At 43.5% G+C, this 24,789-nt stretch overlaps 1 protein-coding gene across 5 annotated transcripts; it reads right to left on the bottom strand.

Annotated features, from left to right (window-relative positions):
* Window positions 1-24: 24 nt before the first annotated feature.
* ttyh1 (tweety family member 1) lies at window positions 25-23,647 on the bottom strand. 5 transcript variants are annotated; one of them, XM_030394445.1, is made up of 16 exons: window positions 23,434-23,647; window positions 22,647-22,790; window positions 18,209-18,373; window positions 16,583-16,812; window positions 13,179-13,290; window positions 11,174-11,511; window positions 8,234-8,329; window positions 8,052-8,124; window positions 6,503-6,578; window positions 6,273-6,328; window positions 5,916-6,008; window positions 5,735-5,827; window positions 5,507-5,646; window positions 3,809-3,976; window positions 2,207-2,285; window positions 25-1,118 (listed from the first exon to the last, which is right to left on the bottom strand). In XM_030394445.1, the coding sequence occupies exons 3-16, from the start codon at window positions 18,341-18,343 to the stop codon at window positions 1,035-1,037; spliced, it is 1,773 nt and encodes a 590-aa protein (XP_030250305.1). In that variant the 5' UTR covers window positions 18,344-18,373; window positions 22,647-22,790; window positions 23,434-23,647; the 3' UTR covers window positions 25-1,034. The 5 variants fall into 5 exon arrangements, with proteins under 5 accessions (XP_030250305.1, XP_030250304.1, XP_030250308.1 ...); XM_030394444.1 differs by lacking the exon at window positions 23,434-23,647 and having other exon boundaries at window positions 22,647-22,996; XM_030394448.1 differs by lacking the exon at window positions 23,434-23,647 and having other exon boundaries at window positions 3,916-3,976; window positions 22,647-22,996.
* Between the last annotated feature and the right edge of the window lie 1,142 nt (window positions 23,648-24,789).

Below are 24,789 nucleotides of genomic sequence, written 5' to 3'. Positions count from 1 at the left end.
CAGACACGATGAAGACGAGGTGAAGGTTATTGAAGTTATTTTTATTTATATTAGACTCTTGAGTGTAAAAGGATGCCATTCAAAAGGAGCATTGATAACCATACAAACTCAATTCAAGGGGTTAACAAGGTCAGTCAGCAAGGACGGGGGATTCAATGAAATCTCCAACATACCATACCATATATACACAAAACATCTTGGAGAGATCTCAGAAACCCGATGCTATACATAGTTATTATTGCTAGTTACGGTAGGGCTACTGCAGCACCAGTAGCAAGAATCATATTGCTATGTACCTGCTGTCATTTGCATGGGATTTGTAGTTCTCCACTCTCAAGACTTGAGTGGCAGTTGTAGTTCTCCATTCAATCATTAAAACAGGGTCTTCGTAGCCCTTGAGTTTTTTTTCTTTTCTTTAAGAGCAAAGGTTGATGATTATTCAGATATTATAGACAGTGAGATATACAGAATACCATAAGGTAATACAAGGAAAATACAGAATTGCCACCTATAAAAAGAAATAATAATAATAAAAAAAAAAGATACCAAGTGAAGGAACTGCATAACCATTCACAGAAAAAAATGTGTCGTGTTGCTACGTGCCAGTACTTTTCTACAACAATATTTATATAAAAACTTAAAAATAAATTGGTGGTACTGATACATTTAAGAATATAAAACTACAACGTAGTAACGTCAATACCATTCTGACTTGCCTCACCACTGTTCACAGTTTACACAGAGTTTGGACAGACAAGGGGAAAGAATTTAGACCAAGTGGAACTTGGTTCATAGCATTGCACAACCATCTTACCAGCATCATCACTGTCGCGTATATCAACAGTCCATGTAGACCTGTATCTTTTTAAGTGCTTCTAATAATAATATCAGTGGTACTGACGTTACGCACTTTGAATTCACACCTAGCATTCATTGTACTTAGATTAGTTTTTCTTGTTCTGTTCAGTAAAGTGTCCATTCATATGAAAACTAAACATTTTTTTTCTATACATTTCCTAACAAAAAAATAATAATCAACGTGAATACAGGTTCCGCGAATGGGCAGGATTGGGGTGTGATTGACTTCCCCCGTAACCAGTCAGCATGCTGGGAGAGTACTGCACGTCCAGAACAGACGGTTCAACAGAGGAGAGGTTGAGATGGTCCAAAAGGTGTTTGAGAGAGAATAAAAAGAGAAGAGAAGAACATTCGTTATTCACGCATGTTGAGTTTGACTGATCAGGAACAGCTGAGAGCTCGTTTTCTCACCATCTGACCGATGGGCTTCAGTACATTCCTCCAGAATTTGAGTTTTTTCGAATAAAACTCAAAAGGAGAGGTAAAGGTACTGCACGGTGTATTCCTTCCTCTGAACTTGAAATTGGTTAGAGCCAGTTAAGAAGACTGTAATGCAAACTTTTGTTAAACTGTTTTTATAGTCAGGAAGGAACTTGAGAAAAGTTCTTGAATTTTAAGAGGCTTTTCATTTTATATCACCCATTTCCTTCTTAATCTCCTTCTAAAAAACTAAATCAGAAGATTATTCTGATAAAAAAGAAATCATGTCAGAAACAAGACATGAGATATGAGACTGAAAGTTTAGTCAAGTCATAACATGTTAATGTATATATGCACTGATGGAAACTATGAGATTTGACCGAAAACTCTGGAAAAGGTGGCAAGGAGGTCTTAAGTTTTGTTTGTTTGTTTGTTTGTGTTTGTGTGTTTACTTTTGTCAAAATGCTGTTTCTATTGACATCTTATGGTCTTGCTCAGTTGATGGAGTTTGAAAAGTTAGGTCATATCAGATCTTTGTACATCACATGGGTGAAAACCTTGGAAAAAAGCTTGTAAGGGGACCTTGAGCTGTGATTATTTTTTCCTTCTTTTATCAAACTAGTGTCTCTGAGGCCAAGAACGAATGCAAATGGTCAGATAGTGAGGATAAAACAGGAAGAGCTCTCAGACTGAAGTTAGTAACAGAGTTATGAACAAGTTCATTAGTAACAATGAAAGTGATCTTTCATATTGTTGCACGAGTTTGGAGCAAAGAGAACAAAAGGCCAGCCTACAGGGGTCCTGCGAGGTCGAAGCCTCGCCACCATGTCAGTCCGTTTGATACTGATTATTAAAGCGAGCGTGTGCACTAGGAGCAGCGATAAAATGGCACAGATTGCGATGGCGTCACAAGTACAGAGGAACTCACAGAGGGGGGTGGGGACTGCCTGTCAGTCAAGGGGAGGCTCTCATAGCCAGGGTTGCCATTGGAGGAAACGTTTGGAGTCCTGTATAGAGATAGAAAGAGACAACAAGGACAGAAGAGAGAGGGAAGAGGAGGAATGGAAGGATGAAGAAGAGAGGGAAACAGGGGTGAGACACGTTGAGAAAGACAGAGGGGACGGGGGGGCCGCGGGGTGACGGGACCCAAGGACAAGGTAACAGGAAAGAAGGAGAAAGAGCGGTTAGAAATATAGTGCGGAAAAACACAGCACTCAGTATAACTATGAAACTATGAGGTATTAGTACTGCTGGCACCCAGCGTCAGGCATACAGACCACTCCTGACTGATGATGCACTGCAGGATTTATACAATAATCTGCAATTACATGCATTTAGAGCTGGGGTGTGACTCACCAGTCCCATTTCAGCTGTAATGTTGTTTTCCTAATGAATCTGTTTATCTGCACGATAAACCCCAGAAAGCTTTTAAAGCACTCCCGAGCAGATTCCATTTAAGAGGAGTGGACTGTATTTTTAGCGCTAGCTGAGTTCCTGAGCCTTGACAGTTCAGTTTAGTTTTTTAGACAGCATCCTCATCCTTATTTTTTCTGTTAATATTAGATGTGGGAGCAGTCAAGATGACCAGCTGGCGTTAGAATAGGAAGTCAAATAGTCCACGATTAGGCTTCTAAGAGCGCTAACTACAGCTTAGAAACACCAGTGAGGGAGACAGGGAAGAAACATAAAAAAGATGAGAAAGCCAGAGCCAGAGAGGAAGCAGGAGGTGTGATGAAGACAGAAGCAGTGGGAGACGGATCCAGAGATTTGGACACCACAGTGAGGAGACAGATGAGAGTGATGCTTGGAGGGGTGTTTGGGTAGGGGCTGGGGCTGGGGCTGGGGGTTACCTATAGTGAACCTGAGCCTCACATCGGACCGGAGTTTTTACGAGCGCTGCCTCATCAATGACATCCTCCCCCCAACACAGCAGTAGTCTTACTGCTGTTTAGGAGACAGGACGCCATTTGAGACAAGATCTGTGAAATGAGCGAGCGGCCTACGTCGTCTGTCCGGTAACACTCGACAGACGGATAGACAGACACACAGACAGACAGACAGACCTCTGGCGTTGTGTCTGTTTCTCTGCCTACACTGTAGTCCATATTGACCTGTCTGTGTGTCTGTCTGCAATGCATGTGCTGAACCTGACAGCTCTGTGGACCTGGACTAATCCTAGAGGAGAAGTGTGTGAACCTAGCTGACTACACTGCACTTCCACTACTCTCTAGTGACATCTGCGTGTGTGTTTGTGTGTGTGAGACTGCATCTTCGTGTCTTCACCAGAAAGACTATGTGTCTGCAAACTATGTCTCAGTCAGTCTCAGTCTGTTGTAATGCTGTGTGCATCCTGAATCTTTTATAATCCCTGACCTGTATAAAAGTTGCCCAGAGGTACAGACCTCGACACAGAAACACAAGCTGGGTGCCAGAACTGTATCTAAGAGCAACCTCCACCTCCTCCTCATGTAACATCTGGGGCGTTCTGTCTGTCTGTCTGTCTTTGTGTCTGTGTGTCGGTGTTACTCACGGGAGGGGCGGCGCGCTAGAAAAGGGGGGTGTCCACCCGGCCCCCGGGTAATTATAGAAGGGGGCCATGGCCCCTCGCTGAGACCCCGAGGCCGTCTGTCTACGTGCCTGATGGGAGGTGAAGGGGTCCTCACTCTCGCTGTCCGAGTCTTCGTACTCCTCTGATTCACTGTTGTCGTCCATGAAAGAGAGAGAGGGGGACATGTGTGAGCAGAGACGATGACCACCACTGTGTCCTTATTAAACCGTTTGTTAAAGTTCCATCATCAGTTTACATCAATATTTGTTTTCATTAAAAGACTTCTTCCGAGACAGATCCAGTTGATCTCTTCCTTATGATTAATTAAAGAGTAATATTTAAGGAAAGAAATGTATTTGACTTAATCATTCACACAACAGCACCAATCACGTTACATAATCCTGCTGTCGTTACACTCGGAGTTCTTTCTCATGGATTGCAGAAAACCTTGAACAAACTACCTGCTCCAAATTTCTCTCAGCAGATTCGACAAACTCCTGAAGGCCAAACTCAGTTAAAACCAATTCACAAAAAAACAAATCTAATTCACTTTGAAGTGGACTGAGAGCCAAACCTCCGGCTGTTATTGGTCATTTTTCAATGTGATGCTGTTTGGCAAATTTTTAACCAACTCTCTAAATTGCACTCCAATGTTTTTCCACGTTGCATGCCAGGCGGCATCATATGGCATGCAGAACCTCCAACATTTTGCAATCATTATGTGATTGAGGACAGTTTGCACATATTCTTTCATGACTGAAGGAGCAGAGGAGTACATCTCCTCCCAGTCGCTGTGGAACAAGATGGATTTAGTTCTTCTCTTTCAATCTAGGCTGGCTCCCACCATCACGCTCTTTTGCTGCTTTTGGCAGCGGTTATGCAAAGAAATTCACAGAGTATAAAGCGGTGCAAGTTCATGAAAACAACAAAGTCCTGCATGTGCTTATTTCTATTAGAAATTGACAGAAACAACTGCAGCGTGCACACTATTCCTTTGCATAAAGGTGGCAAGGGTACAGATACTTCTGGAAAAAGAATGTCAAAGTACTGATTCAACTTCCTTACAGAAGTAAAAGTAATGAAATGAACTCAAAGTATAAAAGTAAACAGTTTCCCTCTGAGGGACATTTCTAACAGCTATTTCTGTGCAAAACTAACTGAACTTCAAGTCCTATTAATATAATTCAAAGACAGTTAAACTCAAAGGTAGAATCAGTGGGATTCGTCCGAGCTGTTCCTCATTCCCAGGACTTCAAATACCGACATATCGGGAGAATAAGAAAATACGTAGCAAAACGAAATGAAGTAAAAGACATGACTAAACAGGAACAGAGGGCTGCAGGGTCTCCCTCTCTGTCTGTTCCTGTTTTGTCACGTCCTTTACGTCATTTCGTTTTGTTGCGCCTGCAGTAAATGACAGGCTGAAGTCAGTCTCGTGATGTTAAAGTAATTGCTAATTCAACACAAATGCATTCAACCTAAAGTAACGAACATGTTTTGAAAATGTAAAGAGTAGAAAGTACAGATATTTGTAATAAAACATAGGGAGTATAAGTCAAACATTGTCAGAAAAATAAGTACTCAACTAAAATACAGGTACCTGACAAATCTACTCAAGTACACTAACAGTATTTGTACTTCCTCTGTCCGTGCAACACACATATATTACCCCTCTCTCACCTGGGGAAGCTCCTCCAGGCACCGGGCAGAGAGCAGAGGATGGCAGTGAAGGCCAGAGCAGAGAGGAAAGAGTAGAGGGAGAGGTAGAGCAGTCCCTCCATCCCGTCATAGCAAAGGCCTTTCAAAGAGTCAATGTAGTCCTGAAAGGAAAATTGATAAACACATCAATGAAAATGAAGGAGCTCTTGAGTACAGCTCCTGTCTTCACGCGCTTGCACCTTCAGTTACCTTATTCAGGCCTCGGCAGTTCAGTAGCGCCACCAGCTGATGAAAGTTGCCCTCTGTGGAGTTGAGTATCTGCTGAACCTCCCTGAGTGATTTCTGCCGAGAAGAAAAGTTGGACTTAGAGGAGTTGCCGTGAAGGTGACGGGAAATTAGTTTTTTCTTCTCTTAAGATGCGAGAACATACCTCAGCTTTGGGGAACTGTGTGAGAGCGTTTCTTTCCAGACTGGAGAGGTGTGTGTGAATGTTGGAAAGTGCCCTCTGTGACTGGGTCAGCAGCTGAAGCCAACATATCAGGAGTGTTAAGAGCTTTCACGTGCATTTATACGCTCAACTATACCATTAATATGCTGAGAGGGTAGCTTTTTTATCCGCAGAGCATGTCATTTCAGGACAGGACGTGCAGCAACAGCTGTGCACCCCGTCCTCTAAATATTTGTCCTTAACCAGCCTGGAACAAGTCAGGCGTACAATCTGCTCACATACCTAAACGCCTGCAATGATATATACATAAGACATGTGACTGAAAGAGGGTCACATTACCTGCTGGAACGGACTGTTCATGCGCCTGCTGCAGGTCAGGTAATAATCCAACACATCTGAATGGCCGACAATGGAAAAGATGTGGGAACATTTAACAGTCATCATATGAGATTGTGCTGACACAGCTGGGAGGTCAAATCAAGTGCAACGCAGAAATGGGAAAACAACCAGTACTTTCAGAAGCGTAGCTTGCACAGAGTAGGGGGGAGGTGGACAGGTTGGTACTGTACCTGAGCTGGTGCCCGTGTTGAAGTGGGTGGAGTTGAGGACAAACGTGTTTGGATCTGAGCAGAAGTCACTGAGGGCCTGGCAACGCAGCGAGAGTGACAGGGAGAGCGAGAAAGGATGACAGCAGGAGAGGAGACGAGGCGAAAAAGGGGGAGGGCGAGAGAAAAAAACAATCACAAGGGAAAAGTTAGTAGACACACTGACCGACTGACATACTTACCTCCTCAGATATCTGACAGCTGCTTACAGAACGGCCGCAAATATCGATCTGCCTGCATCACACGCTGGCCTGGATACCCCCCCTGACATCTAGATCTCTTTCCATGAGCTCATCACTCACACCCTCCCCTGTGTTAGCCTCTCTCTCCATATCACCTCTATACATTATTTTCTGCATCCTGGCCTATTTCTGAGTCAGTGCCCCCACAAACACACTCAGCATGAGATCTCCCCACCAGAAGAGGGAGTGAGAGCCACACACAGAGAGAGAGAGCCCCAGTGCCTGACGGGAAAAAGCGGCGACCCGGGGACAGAATAAAGTGGGCATGTCCACAGCTGGCCCTTTGTTTCCCTGTCAGTGACCAGGGACAGAGCAGCTCTGTGTGGACCCACAGGCTTTGGGACATCTCCCGCCAGCTCCACATGACACTGGAGCTCTTAAAGTAGGCAGCAATGCAGAAAAACAGCTACCATTTACCCTCTTCACACACCCCCGGGCCAGACAAAAAAACAGTCTCCCCCTTCAGAGAGCACACTGAGAACGAGGCAGTCCTCTGTTTGAGACATTCAAACTTTCTCTTTGATCTGTTCTTCATAAACGTCACTGCCTCTGACAGACGCAGCACACTGGTGTTGTTGTCATGCTTAGGCGCTGAAAAGCACGGCCGAGCGTTGTCCAGCAGCATGTTAGTGAATTTCACTTTCACAGGATTACACTCACACTTCCACCTCCTTCCTTGCTCAGACTAAAGCCTGAAGGGGGCCGAGGTACAGTAACAGCTCTGAGCCTCGCGCTGCTTACCACTCTCTCTCTCTGTCTCTCTCTCCAACACTCACTCTGGCTCGCTCGCTCTCTCAAACTGATCTGGAGATGCACTCTCCCCCCACTCTTCCTCTCCCCTCCTCACTCTCGCTGAAAGCACTTCTCTTCATCTCCTATCTTTACTTCTCCGAGCCAAACGCCCACACCAGCGCAAACACACTTACATGAAGTACGCGCACTTTGATGCACAAACACACTTTGTTCACAAATGTGCTTGTGCACACGCATTGAATCTTTAATCTCTGCCCCATTTTTCTGCCTTTTTGGTCCTCTGCCACGACTGCAGCGTTCCCTAGGAGGCAGGTCTTTTCACGGTTTAGCACAATGGGCACAGAAATCACACGCACACACACACACACACACATGCACAGCTTTAGCCTGCCATCGGGGCTCGGCCTCCTATAGCTCTCTTTCCTCAGCTGTAGCGAGCCAATCCCTCCATGACAGTCCCATTCTCTTCCTATTCCTCCCTCCCTCCCTCCAGAGCAGTTTTTTCTGGGTCTACTCACCACTACAGTGGCTGTCTCCAAGCCCAGGGAGCCCCAGCTTAGGAAGAGAGCTAGCCAGGCCAGCACGGTCATCCTGTGGGGAAACAGCACAAATTCTTCAGCTGAGAGGACACCCTGACCATCAGCGCTGTATGGTTTGTGGATACAAATGTGTGTGTGTGTGTGTGTGTGTGTGCACTCACAGGATGAGCAGCCAGCGGGCTTGCTTGGCCAGTCCCAGCAGGATGAACAGACACACTATGAGGTCGAGCAGCAGCAACAACACGTATGATAACCACCTGTAAAAGAGAGAAACACACACAGAGATAAACAGTTAGAACCCCCAAAAACGTTACTCAATGTCCGCTTAGACGTTTTGATAACATTTTACATTACAGCTCAATATACATTGTGCCTCAGTAGTAATAAACGGCCAGAAGACATTTAAAGATAGCAATGAGTCCAATATTACCCAGATACACCAGCTGTCATTACCAAGCTATTAGGTGGTAATTACACTATTAGTGAGGGATATGGGGATATGGGTGTGTGGAAATGCAATAAAAGTAAAATGAAATGTGTCGCATTGTTTTTTGCGAGCAAAAATATTCACAAAACACCAAATAAAACCTCAGATTTGTCACAGAAGAAATAATCAAATCAAACACTAAAACATCTCTGACTAATATTGAGTAGGTCCTTTGGTAATTGTTAAGTATTACCTCATTTTTAACTTTATTATCAAAAATAAAATACCACTAAAATCACTGTATTACTGAGCTGTGATGTAAAGTGTTCCCCAGCCTTTTCCTCAACATTCATCTGCACTCCACAGATTAACATTCATTTTTGTCATATAATGATAAAAATGGGTACAACACCAGAATTAAAACTGCTGAGGAGAGTGATAAGATTCTGGTAACACGGCTGATCTGGGATTTCCCCAAGGAAAGATGAGACATGCGTCTGTACAAGACAAGGCAGAGACGAGACTCCACAGTGGTGAAGTTAAGATGAACTTTACTCAACCTCCTTCTGTTTAAGTCCGGAGATAAATCACGTCTGTTGTGTTTGCTGTGTGTGGTCTGTTAATGGGAAAAAGCACTTGCCTATTGTTTTAACGATGGGAATTATTTATCAGCACTTTGATATAGTTACGGACTTTTATTAATCAGTTAAATTGTGTTCATTGTGGGATACTAGATATAAGAGCATCATATCGACCCCATTATGCTTTGTAACATTTGTCCGTCGTATTACCTCAACAAACGCAGCCATCTTAATAAACATTCAACATTTATGAAGTGCTGGTGAGGAGAGTTTCTTCCGCCTCTTGTAACACAAGAGGACATAAACAGATAAATCCTACTGGATCCGGGCTCCGAGCAACACAAAACGGTCGCTGTGAAGTGGTCACCTGGCTGTGTTTGGATTGTATATTTGTATATTGTGTGTTTTGTCCATGACTCTGTTGTCCTCGGAGAAGCGTCGATGTGAACTGCGTCAGAGCCGCTTCCTTCTGTTTTTGTTTGGCTAAGGGAGTTTGGTTTAGTCGTTCGGCCTTTTTGTTTCTTTCTTTTTCTGTTTAGGGCTGAGGTGTTTTTTTTTTCAAACTGGGGAGATTTTGTTTGTTATTTTTGCCTTTCTTTACTGCAACGTCAAGCTGTACTTGTAAACAGCTCGCTCATTGTATAAATTAATAAGTTGTTCACACTCTGCTACTCTCGTCCTTATGCTGCTTTACTTCTCACTGTAATGAAAACTACTCCAGGACAGATTGTATTTTAACACCTGATGCTTCCGCTGAACAGGATGTAAAAAGTTCTCTTGTGAATATGTTTCTGGCCACAATGTTGAACTCATTAGAGAACTGACCGATCGGTATGAGCAACAATGAGTATCGGAGGCAGGAGGAACAAGAATTCAGGTTGTTTTACGGGCAGAAAAGATAAGAATGTAGTTGCGCCATCTATTTTATTGGAAATCACAAACGCATGATTGAGAAGAATCATAAACAGCTTCAGTGTTCCTTCCCAGAACACTGACTTTCACTGCCAATGTTTACTGCAGGTGGTGAGGCAATAGATATATAACTTTATCTGTGATTCTGAGGGGAAATGCAGAAATGTTTGAATTCATATAATATCACAGTAAACTTTATTTGACAGGTCCATAGATCTGTAGGTTGGGACTAATCAAAGGTACAGTACCTCACATATAAGCCAGATCTGGATCGTCATACCCTTCGGACCCCCACACATCATTGCTCACTTTTGTTTTAAAACCTTCTGACATGTGTGCTTTTTAAATGTTTTATTTTTTTTCGAATCATCTAGTGCGGCATGTCCTCTTCAAGGTCATCATGGTGGAGTGGAGGTCGTGTGGCGAAGCTTCGGACTGCTCTGTTGTCCTACTGGATCCACATTCTTCACATATATTTCATACAATCTACTGTTGAAATTTGTATACTCTGTGATTTTGTTGCTCTGTATCTGCATGTCTGTCCGTCCTGGAAGAGGTGATCCCTCTTCTGTGTCTCGTGCTGAGGTTTCTTCCATGCTTTCCCTGCTAAAAGGTTGTGGTTTTTTTAATATCTGGAAGTTTTCCTCACTCAAATCGAGGGTCTAAGGGCAGAGGGTGTTGTTCACTGTACAGATTATGAAGCCCACTGAGGCGATGTGATCGTGATTTTGGACTTGTTTGAAAGCACCGCTCCACTTAAACCCCCAAAAATATTGCATCAATAATGCATTATTAATCAGTGACTCGATGACTTTTATTTTTAATAAAAGGGATGCTGAAAGTTTAACATTTCTGCACGTTCAGAAGACTTTAATCAGCGGTGCGTCCATCATACCTCTTTAATGCTTACTACTTCTGCCAAGGAGGGTATGTTTTCAACCCGGTCTGTTTGTCAGCAGGATTACACAAAAACCACTCAACGGATTTCCACGAAACTTGGATGGAGGATGAGTCACGGCTGAGAATAGACCCAATTATATTTTGGTGAGGATCTGAATTAAGGGACAGATCCAGGCAACACTTACTGTGGTGTACTAAAAATCATCCAAAACAAAAATCAGTTTCCACTGTGTGTTTGAGCCGTATATTCAACATGTCATCAATCTAGACTGCAGCCTCACCTGTAGTCCTCATTGACCATCAGTGTGTTGGCTGCCCAGCCAGGTGAGAAGGGGTTGGGCATCAAGCCGCTGGTCGGCACGACTGTAGGAGCCACGGAGGGAGGGACCGGGGTCAGAGGTATGATGGATGCACCGCTGATACTGCTGTCATTCCCCAGGCTGAAGTCCGCACTGGACCGAGCCAGGGAGATGGAGGAGAGGAGGTTGACCACGTTGTCAGATAACCGCCGGCAGTTCCGCGTCGACACCAGGAAGGGTTTACTGCCGGTAAATAGCTCCTCCATGGAGGTCAGAGGGCCAGAGACAGACAGCTGCAGCCCGGCGATTGTGTCTGAAATCTGAAGAGGGAGGACGGAAGAATTTGAGGGGAGTTAAGTGGGACGGAAACCACAAAGTAGAGATGATAATGCTCATAAAATTGTGGTGGGCTTTGATTGTCTGAGTAATGGACGGCGAGATGTGAAGATGGGGCTCTTGGTGCCTCAGTTTGCTAATGCTTGTCCCTCATAATCTATAACACAAGTGAAAGTTCAGGTCTTGCATCCATCATGACTGCTAGAAGTGAAACTGGGGTCTTCACTTTAAGAAGAACAAAAGTTGTTGATCCAAACTTCCTCCGACATGGAAATACTCTTAAGTTGGCTAAGAGAACAGAACAGAGAACACAAAATGCACTGCACCAAACTGACTTCTTTACTGAGTGACAGAGCTATTGAAGATATCGCTTCACTTAAAGAATAAATTCAGCCAAAGGTTTAAATTATCGACTCTCCCCTATGCTGATGAAAAGTCAGGTGAAGTTTCGGAGTCCAAAAAATATTTCTGGAGTTTCACAGCAAAACACTGTTGCATCATTGTCCTGTAGAACAAGGGGCCTTGTTTTCAAATGGAAGAAAGTTATCATTAAAAAGGATAAAATGTGTCATCCACATACTTGTCCAGCGTAATCCAGATCTTCGGAAGATCCAAGATCTCAAATTGATTCTAAAAGATGATTTTATACACCGTTTTAAAAGCCGAAATCTTCCCTGTAGCTGCTGAGCTAAAAGCATCAGCTGACACCCTGTGTGAGGTGGGTGCATGAGCTCAATGAGCACTGACGGTGTAAATAACATCTTTTCAAATCAATGTGGGATCTCAGGTCTTCTGAAGACTTGGGTTACGCCGGACAAACTGCATGGAGTCCTTTTATGTTAAGTCCACATCTACTTCAGCTGTTCAGGAGAATGCTGCGTGGACTCCGAGTCTTCACCTCTTATCGGATGAGCAGATAATAATCATATCGTTTTTCAGGGGATTTATCCTTTAAAGAAAAGATAGTTGATTGTTTGACTCTCACCTCTTCTGGCTGACCACCAACCCAAAGCATCAGTGTTTGATGCCCTGGGAATGAGACTCCTCTACCTTATATACGGCAGTTTTCATACTGAGTTCATATAAATCCATTTAATCTGCCATTTTTAATCTTTAAAAAGATTTCATCTGCATTTCGCTGACCATACATGTGATAATTCATGTGATCACTTAAAAAAAAAATGCTCTTTTCACTTTTCTGTCAGCAGGACTACGTTTCTTTTTAATGCTTCTTATTCTTTTATTCTTTCCAGTGACTGTCCACTGTCTCTGTGTCTAATGCTGCTGCTTCGTGAGGGTCAGATTAGATATCACGGTCTAATTTAATGACCTGGTAAGTTAGTTTCTTTGATAGGAATTAGTCGGGCTGTGATTTACCCACTCATTCACAGGTCATTGATCCAGATGTATCTCATCACCTAGATTAATGTACTTATCCTGACCTGTATTGTCTACAGTAGATGGAGGACATTTGGCAGTCTGACACATAAACCACTGTCTGACCACAGGGAAGTCGATGACACAGAAGTTTGTATCTGATTTTCTTTCTCTCTCTCTGCACACCACATCTCCTCTCTCTCTCACAAACACACACACATACAGCGGGCCAGATATTCTGCATGACAGTTTACTTGCGGAGAGCAGCACTTACCAGCAGATCGATGGAAGCTAGCGTATAATTGGCTGTGAGAAGAGACGAGGTCAACTGATACATCCCATCATTAGCCTCACTGTTGCCATAGAAACCGACGCCTATGGCAACACTGCAAAAGAGGGGGGGAAAAAAGAAGACATGAAAACATTGTGGGTGGGTGTGCGGTGTATGCTGTGTGTGAGAGAGAAGGGGGGGGGATAGCAGAACAGATAGCAGAGGCATAACTGTAATGTTTAATTCAGTGTGTATGTACATTTTAAATGAATGTGACACAAGGAGATAGAGCTGAAGAGGATGGGATGTGTGTGCTCTGTATGAGCATACCATCAGTGGAGCGCAGGGGAAAGGAATAAACAGATGATGGGGGGGAAAAGCTGACTCTTAGCACTCAACGGTTAAGCTTCTGCGAGGAAAATATTCGAAATGTTAAACATAGCGACGTGTTTACACATCTTTCTGTTATTCAAATATTCAGATTAAGGCTCAGGCCAGATGTTCGTCAAATCCCCTCAAACCCGAGAGGAATGGTATGATCCAATCTCCCACAAAGTATGTGACCCAGATTAGAAAGCAGGGGGGAAAAGGAGGAATGTGTGTCTGCGTTTGTGTGTGCTTTGCATTTCAAGCTGCCAAATGTGAACGGCCGTCTAATGCAGCTGCATTTCAAATGACTGTTTCTGTGACCAAAGGCCACCATCTGGAGGAAAGGGTGTCACACGAAATATTTTCAAGAGGTAAACTGCCTTTTTTTCCTCCACCCAGTCTGGCGCAGAGAAGCTCTTATGTCGAGTGTCAGCGAAGGAGACGAGTGAATCACATTACATTACACTCCATAAGGGGGAGACATGAACCACGTCAACCTACAGCCTCTATATGATGACATCACTGTGATATCCAGAATCAGATCTCCAGTACATTATGTTCTGTGATGCAGCAGCAGTGCATATGAACATGCTGGGAGAGGACTGGAGTATAACAACAAGCACAGCTGAAGCATTAAATTGTATTATAATTGTATTACAGCACACAGCTGGGCCTGTAGCTTCACATTAAAAAAGGCAGCTGAGCTTCCTGTCACTGACTCGTGCTGAACAAGGGTGTGCTTGACAGAAGCAGCATTTCTGTTACCCTACAGCACAATGTCCTGACTGGAGGACTGCGTGGTCACCAGATCTGAAGGGAACACCGTTGGGTAAATGACTGTGCTGTAGGTGGGCGAGCTGAGATAATCTACACACACATAAAGACGAGGAAATCCACACACACACAAAACTAAAAAAGAACACAGTGCTGTCACAGGCCCGTGGTCCAGAAACAGCAATGCAACATGACCATCAGCTGTCATACGGGACTGTTTTCCTCTGCAGTGACTGTGGTGACTGTGTGAGAGACTAAAAAGCACATGACGATGGAGAGGGTGACAGCTTGTGACTCACAGCCTTGTTGATGTTCCGCCTAAAAGGCTGTGGTGTGAAGTAATTTAGTGCATTTGTTTCAGTACTATACAGCACGACACTTTAGAGTTATATTGTACTTTTTACTGCATTTATCTGACAGCTATAGTTACTACTGTAGTTACTTTTCAGTGTAAGGTTTCGCCGAGGAAACACAAGCTAAGCACATGAAATACAAAGTGTTGCATCAGGATTAAACCAGTGGTTCCCAGTATTCACCAGCCGACAGCATCATGATCAGTAATATTTTCACCCTGTGGGTCTGCGTGTGCCATCATGATGTAAACACTGTATGTTCCTGGAGACACCTATTGTAGCAGTGATTTTATTATCATTATTATTAACATTTCTTCTATTCTAGTACTTTTTATCACTTTATATCATTATTTGTTTCACTTAATGTTTCACTATAAAATAACATTCAGACTGGAAAGCAAAGGACAAATTCCATTGTTTCTTTAACTACGATATTAAATGCTTTGACCTGACTATTGATGTAGTAAGTAGCAGCATAGCAGTGCAGAGGTTAGCACTGGTGCCTCACAGCAAGATCGTCCTGGATTTGAATCCCGGCCGAACCTGCGTGGGATCATCCATACTTGTGATAGTTTACGCCATCAAAAACATGTAAATCAGGTCAAATCTCCAGTTCCTTGAGATGCTTAAAGTTGGTCCCCGAGCGCCGTGCGTTGGCTGCCCACTGCTGGTCAGGGATGCGTTAGATACAGAGATGGAGTTTCACTACATTGTACGACTTTACATTATGAATGACTACTGAGTACACATAGTTCTGAACATGGACCATTAAAAGATTGCCTTGTCACATTTAAGATCAATGAGTTGTTAGCAGTTTTAAAGTTTTAAAGCATTTACTTTAAACTTCAAACTAGATTCATTTAAAGGAACAGAACAAAACTTTAGATACCAAGCTTATCGACATTCTTGCGTGTCTGTACAGTAAAGTACACCTACTCCGGCTCTATTCAAAAGTAGAAATCATGTGTTAATTTGTGATTTGGTTGATTTTGTTACTTCTGGCAGAGCCAGGCTAGCTGTCCCCCCCCCGTTTCCAGTCATTATGCTAAGCTAAGCCCACCTGCTAATGACTACAGCTACCCTAAAGACATGAGTGGCAACGGGGCGCTCCAGTAGCTCACTTGGTAGAGCGACCACCCCACAGACAGGGGCTGTGTCTTCCACACCTCAGTGGCCCAGGGTTTAGAAGTTGACCTGTGACATCGCTCAACACATTTCCTGTCTGCTGTCTCTTCACTGTACACTATTCTATCCAATAAAGCAATGAAAAAGGCCCCAAAAATTACTGATAATACAAAAAAATGAGCTGTATCATCTGCATGAAAGCGTATAAGCACATTTCCAGAAATGTTCCTTGAATAACAGCTTCAGGCTCAAGTTAAAATAATCCAATGATTCTCGAAAAAAGCACATTTTGTGAATCTGAGGTTTATTTTGACCCCTCAGATTTATTTTGTGACCCACAGGTGGGGACTGACCTTCGGTTGGGAACCACTGGACTGTAGTTCATGTGACAGCATCAGTATAAACTGTCTAAAAATGAATGGTTGAAGAAGTATTCAGATGTTTTTCTTTTAAATACGATGATAAGAAAATACTATACTACAAGTTAAAGTATCATTATAGTGTACTTTGCGTGTCAAAAGTAAAAGGGCTCATTATAAGAAGAGATCAGTTTCATTTGGCTGATTATACTTTTGTACTCTTAATTACATAAATGCAGGACTTTTAACTGAACTGGTATATTTATAAAGTGTTTCAGTGGCTCCTTTTATTCAAGTAAAGAAATATAAACTTCTTCCTCCATTGATAAAGGGCGCCCTTTATCAGTGGAGGAAGAAGTTTATATTTCTATATATCTACATGTAGGAGTTCTGTAGGTGATAATGACGACTACGTCCTACTCCTCACCAGCACAGCGTGACAGCTGCCACCGCCACCCACGTGACACAGCAGATGCCCCGCCCCTTCTTCCCGCTGTAACCGTGACCTGTGCTGCCATCTTCGTCCTCCTCCTCCTCCTCTGATCCCTCGCTCCGGTCACCACGGTGACAGCAGCAGTAGTGTATGAGGAAGGAGAGGACCACCAAAAGGGAGATAACGAGAGCGATGGCCGATAAACTGGACAGAACCAGCAGAGTCTGAAAGGAGGAAGAGGAGGGGAGGATGAGTCAGTGGATGTGAGAAATAGCACTTTAATTCCATTTTTGCAGGAAGGTTAAAATACCAACTAATCCTGTTAAACGCCATAGCTTGTCATATAGTTCTGCCCCCATTAGCAGCAGGAGATGGTAAGAACATAACTTGGAAAAAGTCAAGGATACAGATCGAGACTACATGCAAAAATACATCGACAAAAAGACGAATTTAACGCAATTAATTTGAGGTGCATCTTGACCACTCATACTCATTTTAAAAGGCTTTACATCATCAATCCCCGATCTGTATATTAATGTCACTAAGCCATATCGGACTTTGATCAGGCTCCATGTCACAAAGTCAGCATTACTGAAATGCATTTTCGCTCCTGACACATATCTACAGTATTATCCTTCACCCATCTGCCCGTCTGTCATTCCCCGTTCCTCCACCTTCTCTCCATCTCACCTCCTGTTCTCCGAAGCCCCTCCTCTACCCCATCGCCCCACTCCACCCATCCCTCTTTCCCCACGCTCTCTCTTTTTTCTCTCCCCCACTCTCCCCTCGCTTTCTTTCTATCCACACCACTGAATCTCTATTAATAATCTGTGACCTACTTAAATACATTCACTGCCACTCTCTCACTCCCACTCTCATCTCTCCCTCTCCCTCCATGCCCGGTCTTCTGTTCAGCAACCTCCTCGCATTACTCATTCCCTCTCTCATTCTCTCTCTCTCACTTGGAGCACTTTCAGTCTCTTTTGTCTTTCTGTTCTGCAGGATAATTTGCGTCCTCGTCCCCGTCCCCCCCCCTCCTCTTTCTGTACCGCAGAGAAGTCACAAACACGCACTGAGACACTGCTAGCTGGAGCGTTTTCTATGAGCCTGTAGGAGGAGAAGGATGAAACCTTTTTTGCAATGTTGCAGCAGAAACTGCACAGCTCAGTCAGGCAGCGTGCAGATAATAGCAGCCGTGGAAACCTGCTGGAGGAGTCGCACCGTGTTGAATCGCTCTCACTATCCTGGAACCAAATGGCGTAAAAATATCTCTACTTTGCATGCACAGAGGCAGAGGTGTAAGTGGCAGTTAAAAAAAAAAACATCGGCGCATCTGAAGCAAGGTGGGAAAAGATTAGATATGAACTCAGGGGCCCCTGAAGGGGTCGCACCTCCAATAATCAGGTCGATAAATTGGCATGAAAATGAGTTTTAAAGGACTGTCATAATAGCTCTGCAGATTGCTGTTACATTAATGGATTCAATGGGCAGTTATACAGTCACTTAACACATCTGTACATTTGTAGAGCAACAGAGCTGCAGTCGTTATGCAACGTGGCCCCTCAGCGTGGACAGTTACAGTCGAGCATGTGGTTACAGTGTGCGGCAGGTGTCTGTTACCTGCTGGTACTCCCAGCTGTCGGGGACAAAGATGTTGTCCTTCATCTGCATGGTGAGGTCCAGCCGGGGGAGGGCGTGACACATTCTCACCCACAGCGAAGGGGTATAGCTGGGCACCGTTGTCATGGCAGCCATTTTCCACTGCCACTGGTCCCTTCCTCCACCCTGCGGGAGGGAGGCAGGGAGGGAGGGAGGAGAGAGGGGTCAGAGGAAACCAGGATGTGAAGTAAGAGCAGCAGTAGGGGAGGGAAGAGGGTAAGGAGGGGTGAAGGACTTCCCAAGCCCAATGGCTGAGCTGAGAGGACAGAGAGGTCATGGAGAGTGCTTCAGCCACCTCGTTCCCGCTCCATCTGGGGACGAGGTAGACAATTTATGAGCGGCGATCACCTGAGAGAAGTCAGGGCCACCATGTCAGCCGTAGTTACTTGAAATGAGGTCTCAAGAGCGTAAATCAGTGCACACACATCAGTCGGAGAGGAGGTCGAAGTGTGTTGTTCTAGCTTTTGTTTCACTGATTTCAGATCTGTTCCTGATGGCAACATTAAGTGAAAGATTTAACATACAAGTACCAATAAATCAAATAACTGTAATTTGTTGCCTACATTCATATTACTATCAGCTTTATGTGTTATTATTTCTTTAGACATAATTCAGAAACACAATGAGCTTGTGATGTGTTAAGAGCTCAAACAGTTTGTCAGTTATTTGATTAACCAGTGTGTGGGGATTTAATGTGGATTGTAAGAAACAAAATTAGAGCCCTACGAACCTAGTGCAAGTGTTGTCTGATATGACCTGATATGGAAACAATTGTTTTAGAGATTATAGTGCAGAAAAAAGACACTGGGGATAATTTTTGATAATTGAACTCCCAGTGAAGCTTACTGTTTCAGTACACGGATGTCATTTTGGACAATAAAGTTTATTGTTGAACTGTAAAATATAATGCCTGCATAGTGTTTGATGACCACCTTTGAGGGATCATTACAAAAAATTAGTATATTGGAACGATATATTGATATTGGAAGCTTTTATGCCCCAATATCAGATTTAAAGTAATCTTCAAAAATCAAATACCGGTCGGGCTCTGACCAAATATCTCTAATTCCACTCTGTCCTACAGTGGCCACTAAAAATATATAGCTATAGTCACTCCTGTAGACACAGTGCAACATGGTGGACTACACCGCAGAGGACCAGCTCCCTCTGTAGATACAATAGGCTCATATAAGGGTCTCGAAAACACAATAATTCCACATTTATACACTAATTATGAATATTATATTACATTTATACAAATAGGTCACCCTAAATCCTACACACTAGAGCTTTCAGTATTTTAGGCTGACAAAAATGCATGTTTGTTGTGTTGACTTCCTTTTAAATGATGTCTCTGAGTATTATGAAAACTGCTAAATAAATAAAATGTAAAATCATTACTACTAGTTGTTCTAGTGTCGATTTTTTTAATGATCTAAAACTGAATATATTTGATTTTGAACAAGCGGCTTGAATTTCAAGATGTAACTTCGTGCTCTATTCACCATTTTTTTTTACATTTCATTGCATAAACAACTATTCAGTGATCAAAGAAATAATCAACAGATTGAATAATAATAAAGAACAATCATTAGTTGCACCCAGGGGGGTTTTGCGCTCAATGGAGGCAGATTACATGACTGTATCTAACAAATGATTGTTATTCACAGACCTCTCTCTTCACCTTATAAAAGAGGATGTGCTATAGGAGCAGCGTGGATTATATAGGGTATATATGAGGTCTTTGAAGAAGTCTTGCTGCAGGAGAACACACACGTTAAAGGCATCAGGAAGACCACTGAACAAAGAGCGATGTATGCGAGTCCATCATCAGCCACTGTTTGGTGTTCAGCATATCTTACTAAAGCCGGCCAAGGGGGAGAAAGTAGGGTAAATACAAAGGGGCAAATCCGGTTAGCCAAAACATACAGTGCAATCCTCATTACAATGACGGAGCAGAGGGGGAACAGAGGGGCGAGACAAGAGCCTGGTAGGCCTCTGATACCGGCTGCCCAGATTAAGAGACCATGAGAGCTTTACTGTTTAAGAAAGGTGGTTTTTAAGACAGCTCAGACGTATTCAAAACAACAGCCCTGATGCTTAAACACAGAGTTATACAGCCGAGCTCAATGCTGATATCACACACAGATACAGTTCCTCTTTTGAGTCAAACAGGATCCAGTAATGTCTCTGAATTAAAGGTTTGTGCTGGATTGTATTATCTGTTACTGCAGCTGTTATTTACTCAATACAACTTTCAATCAGCACAGTATTCCACACTGCTGAGGGATTCCACTATCCCCATTGATTCACGCTTACAATGCACTGCACAGAATTGTGTTAAATACTGTGCTAATGATAAAAGGTTAGATTTAGCCACATGCCCAGACAATTCCCCCCCCCCCCCCCCCCCCAATTCAGATTTGGGGCGGTTATGGTCCAGAACAAGTTAACAGCTCGCCCAGAGGCTAGACAGGGTCTGCTCTAAGCCCATTACAGTAAGCCTGTTCACCTTAATGGTCCCAGCAGCCCAACTGTCACAAATCGAATCATTGCCAACACTCCATTTCCCTTATTAAAACTGCACTGAACTTGATGGTTCACACGCTGGGAGAGCCACATCCATCCACCACATCAGCACCGTAAACAGACTGTGTGTGCGCTTATATTCATGATCATCTGTCTCCAGTGAAATCATTAGATTAGATGAGGTATATGAGGACATTTATCAGACTCTGGCGAGGATAAAAGCGCAATAATCATGTAGAGGGAATAGCTCCACAATCAAAGGAGAATCAAGTCGACTTGTTGTGCCATCACCGCCAATAAAGTGGGTCAACATAGAGAGGGAACGCCGTTTGATACACGACAATACAGCACAGGCAGAACACACCTCATGAAATCCAATATCAAACAGTTAAAGATATGGAATATGACAGCAGGTCATGTGTCTTACTGTAGTATCTGACAATGATGGCAGACATCAGGACAAAGTTCAGACAGGATCCTCCCACAACCCAGAAAGTTATTGAGACAACCTAATGAGGTGCTGATGGACGTGAAGGGGGGATGGGGTTCACAGTCCAGGAGCAGCAGTTACTCAGCAAGTGTCACGGAAAGGAAGTCTCAAGTTGACGTGATGTCCCCTGCCAGCTTGTTGTCATGCCTCTTACCGTTGCATAACTGAAGCCAAATAAGTTGGATTTTTGAGCTCAGTCGGCGGAGAGAGGAAGATGGGGAATGAAGAAAAAACGGGAGAGACAAGGAGAGAGATGGCACCGACTCTCACCCAACCGTGAGCTCTTAAGGACAAGAAAAAAAAAAAAGAAAAAAAAACAAGACGGGGGGATAATTCTGCCCAGCTCAGTCTGCACGGAGCTCAGACGACACAGAGAATAAAATCAGTTGCATGATATGAGACTCCATGATGTCTGAATGTAAAGAAAAGGGCCATTTTGTGAGGCGGCTAATGAGAGCAAGGCTGAGGCATCTCTGTCAGCTGGGTTTAGGATCATCTTTAGCACAGGAGACTCATCTCCACCTTCATCTTTTTTTTTTTCTTACGATAGTACAGCTTCTATCTTGATCAGCGGATGTAATTAGTCTTGGCCCTTTTTGCAGCTCAAATGATCCACATTCCCAAATTGCCACATAAAATCCGTTATGATTCACATTACAGCCCGAGCAGTCGTCCAAAAAGCCTCCTAACAACAACCTTAATGACTGTAATTTATGAGGAAGCGTTACAGCCTCGTGACACACTACATCAGCCAGGACAAATTAATTAACAGCTCTGTTTAGTTATCTTCAGTCTAGGATATCCTCAATTAAAAATTCAGTTTTCACTTCACGTTCAACTGCAAAATTAATGCCCAGCTCCAACAATGAGCCTTCAAAGTGTGTGCAGCTGACCGAAGGTAAGTGAGTGCAGCTCATAGTCAGTAAGTCACAGCGAATCAGTGCCCTGATGTGTGCACAGAGTCCAGCATGACAAGTTGATGGTGACAAAATGCTTCCACACTGCTGACCAAATCGACAAATCCCCACAGAGCAGAAAAATATCATCTTCATGCAGGTTAAAAAAACTGTGCAAAAGCATTTAGGGATAATGTGGGGAAATAATTGGATGAAATCAAACCATCACAGCATCATCAGATCATTCACTTCTTCTACAAATGGGAGAGGATTCCTCCATTAGGTTTAATATCTGATAAGCATGAATCCATTTTTTGGGCTGTAATGCTTTCATGGGCATCCATTAAGCATTTTTTGAAAAAGATAAGCGAGGCTCCAAATGAGCGTAAGCATATTATATTTCACTTGATTGGTGATTAATCTCTGCAAGCACATCAATAATGAAAGCATCATCGAGAGGAGAGAGAGAAGATCAGTATCTTACCTCTGTCGGTCGCGCTGGGAGGTTTCCCTCTCCTTCTGTATCTTCTCTCCGCCGGTGTCCGTGAAATATTTACCCACTCAAAGAGGTATACTGCCAGCCATCAACGCTTGATGCTCTTGAAAAAACACCATCCTGAAAAAATGGCTTAGAGACATACCAAAAATATGTCAAAAATAAGGGAAGGGAAAGGGAGGGGGGGAAAAATAAGACAATAACTCTTGCAGTTACTGAAATATTAAATAGCCAATAATTGTATGGTTGTCTAGTGACAGTGGAGAGGTGCTTGTGTTGATGGATGGGAGAGAAGCTCTCAGTGTGAGCGAGCGTGCGAGAGAGAGAGAGAGAGAGAGAGAGAGAGAGAGAGAGAGAGAGAGAGAGAGAGAGAGAGAGAGAGAGAGAGAGAGAGAGAGAGAGAGAGAGAGAGAGAGAGAGGGATTAAGATTGAGGAGACACCCCTAAGGGACCCTTTATCGTTGCAATGTAGCCCGTCGTAGCTTAACGCCCAAGCGACTGCACAACAAGCCAGCAACACGATATTGCCCAAAGATAATTAATCTGTTAACGGGGATTAGCGGGGGTCTAACCCCTCAGTCACTTCATCCTGAGATACCAGAGGCACACTTCTACTGTCGACCCCCACCAACATCCACGCTCACTCCCATCAACCTGACCAATCTCTGCCCAGACTACCACACTGAACCCTGACCAGATTACTGAGAGAAAGAGAATAGCTTCCAGCCACTAAAAGATAGTGAAAAGAAGTTGCTGTTATTTTAAATCCACTCACATGTTGGATGCAAAAATGGTGAACTCCTGCCTGACAGCTCAGTTAGGCAGCGACGTATCAAGGGCTAATGTGAGGTACAAAAAATTGGAGTAAGAGAAGCATATAAGCACGCATAGATGAATAAGGGGAGGGGGAGATGCAGGGAAAGGCAACATGAAATAGTGAGGAGGGAGAAAAGAAGTGGGTTCCCAGGGAGTGATGCTGAGAGAAAGAGAAGGGAGGGAGAGAGATGGAGGGAACAATGAACAGAGAGAGAAGGGGGTAAAGCGGCTTGCAATGGATTTTTTAGGCAAAACCAGTTTTCAGTGGAGGCTGCAGAGCAGCATTAACATTGATTCAGTAACACGGAGGCTGGAGGAGAACGTGGACGTGATGAGAGGGTGCTGATGGAGACGATGCTCAGAGGGTGATTTGGCTGAGGGATAATGCAAATTGGAAGATATAATGGCAAGAAAAGAGTAGAAAGAGTGTGGTGTTTGTCTGCCATTGGTGAAAGGGGGGCAGAAGCGAGCCAGCAAAGAGGGAGGGGGCGGCGTTAGTTTTTCTGTGTCACTGAAAAGAGAGTGGGGGAAGGGAGGCAGGGAGATAATGCGAGCAAGGGAGCAAACAGTAGAGAGCCACAGAGCATACCCACTGACTCATATAGCCTATGTATAGTGTGTATGTGTGCGTGTATCTGGGCGGGAGACAGAAAATTATATTATGTATGCAAGAGTTGTTCAGGGAGCGTTTACGCAGCCTGCAAGTGTCTGCATGTTAAACCACAGCAATCCATCCAGTCCATCCATCACTGCGCTGATAAAATATCACCACTCACATTGTTTAAAATAACCAATTCAATATTTAATGTCCTTGATAATCTCGTGCTTATAATTCATTGTAAAAGCATACAAAGTCATCGTTCTTGCGGAACACAGTCCATACATTATTAAACAGATGGTATAAATCGCAGAATTATGAGCTGCAGAATACAACCACTTTGGATAATTTGTGGCTGTGAAGAAAACATAATCTTTTCCCCTCATAGACAATTTATGTCTCATACATATGCTTTTATGGCAACGGCATTGTGTCCCGTCTGTTTAGATGAAACAGGAGATATCAAAGTAGAGCATACGCAAAGTACAGTCGGACCTGTGTGGAAAAATTAGCCCTGATCACCTTGTTTGGTCCACGAAGATAATGAGGAAATAAAACGACTTAATATTATTTCATATTACAAGAAAGTTGTTGGCCATCTCTCAACTACTCAAATGTGCGTAAAGGCAAGTTTGACACAGGATGCGTCTCCAGCAGGCGATTGGATTAATAGGTTTTGGACTTTAAACGCAAAAAAATAATTTAACCAGAACAGCT

This window comes from Sparus aurata, chromosome 17, assembly GCF_900880675.1.
Source record: "Sparus aurata chromosome 17, fSpaAur1.1, whole genome shotgun sequence".
NCBI lineage: Eukaryota > Metazoa > Chordata > Actinopteri > Spariformes > Sparidae > Sparus > Sparus aurata.
Note: the sequence above shows the minus strand (reverse complement) of the source record. Positions and strands in the feature narration are given on the sequence as shown.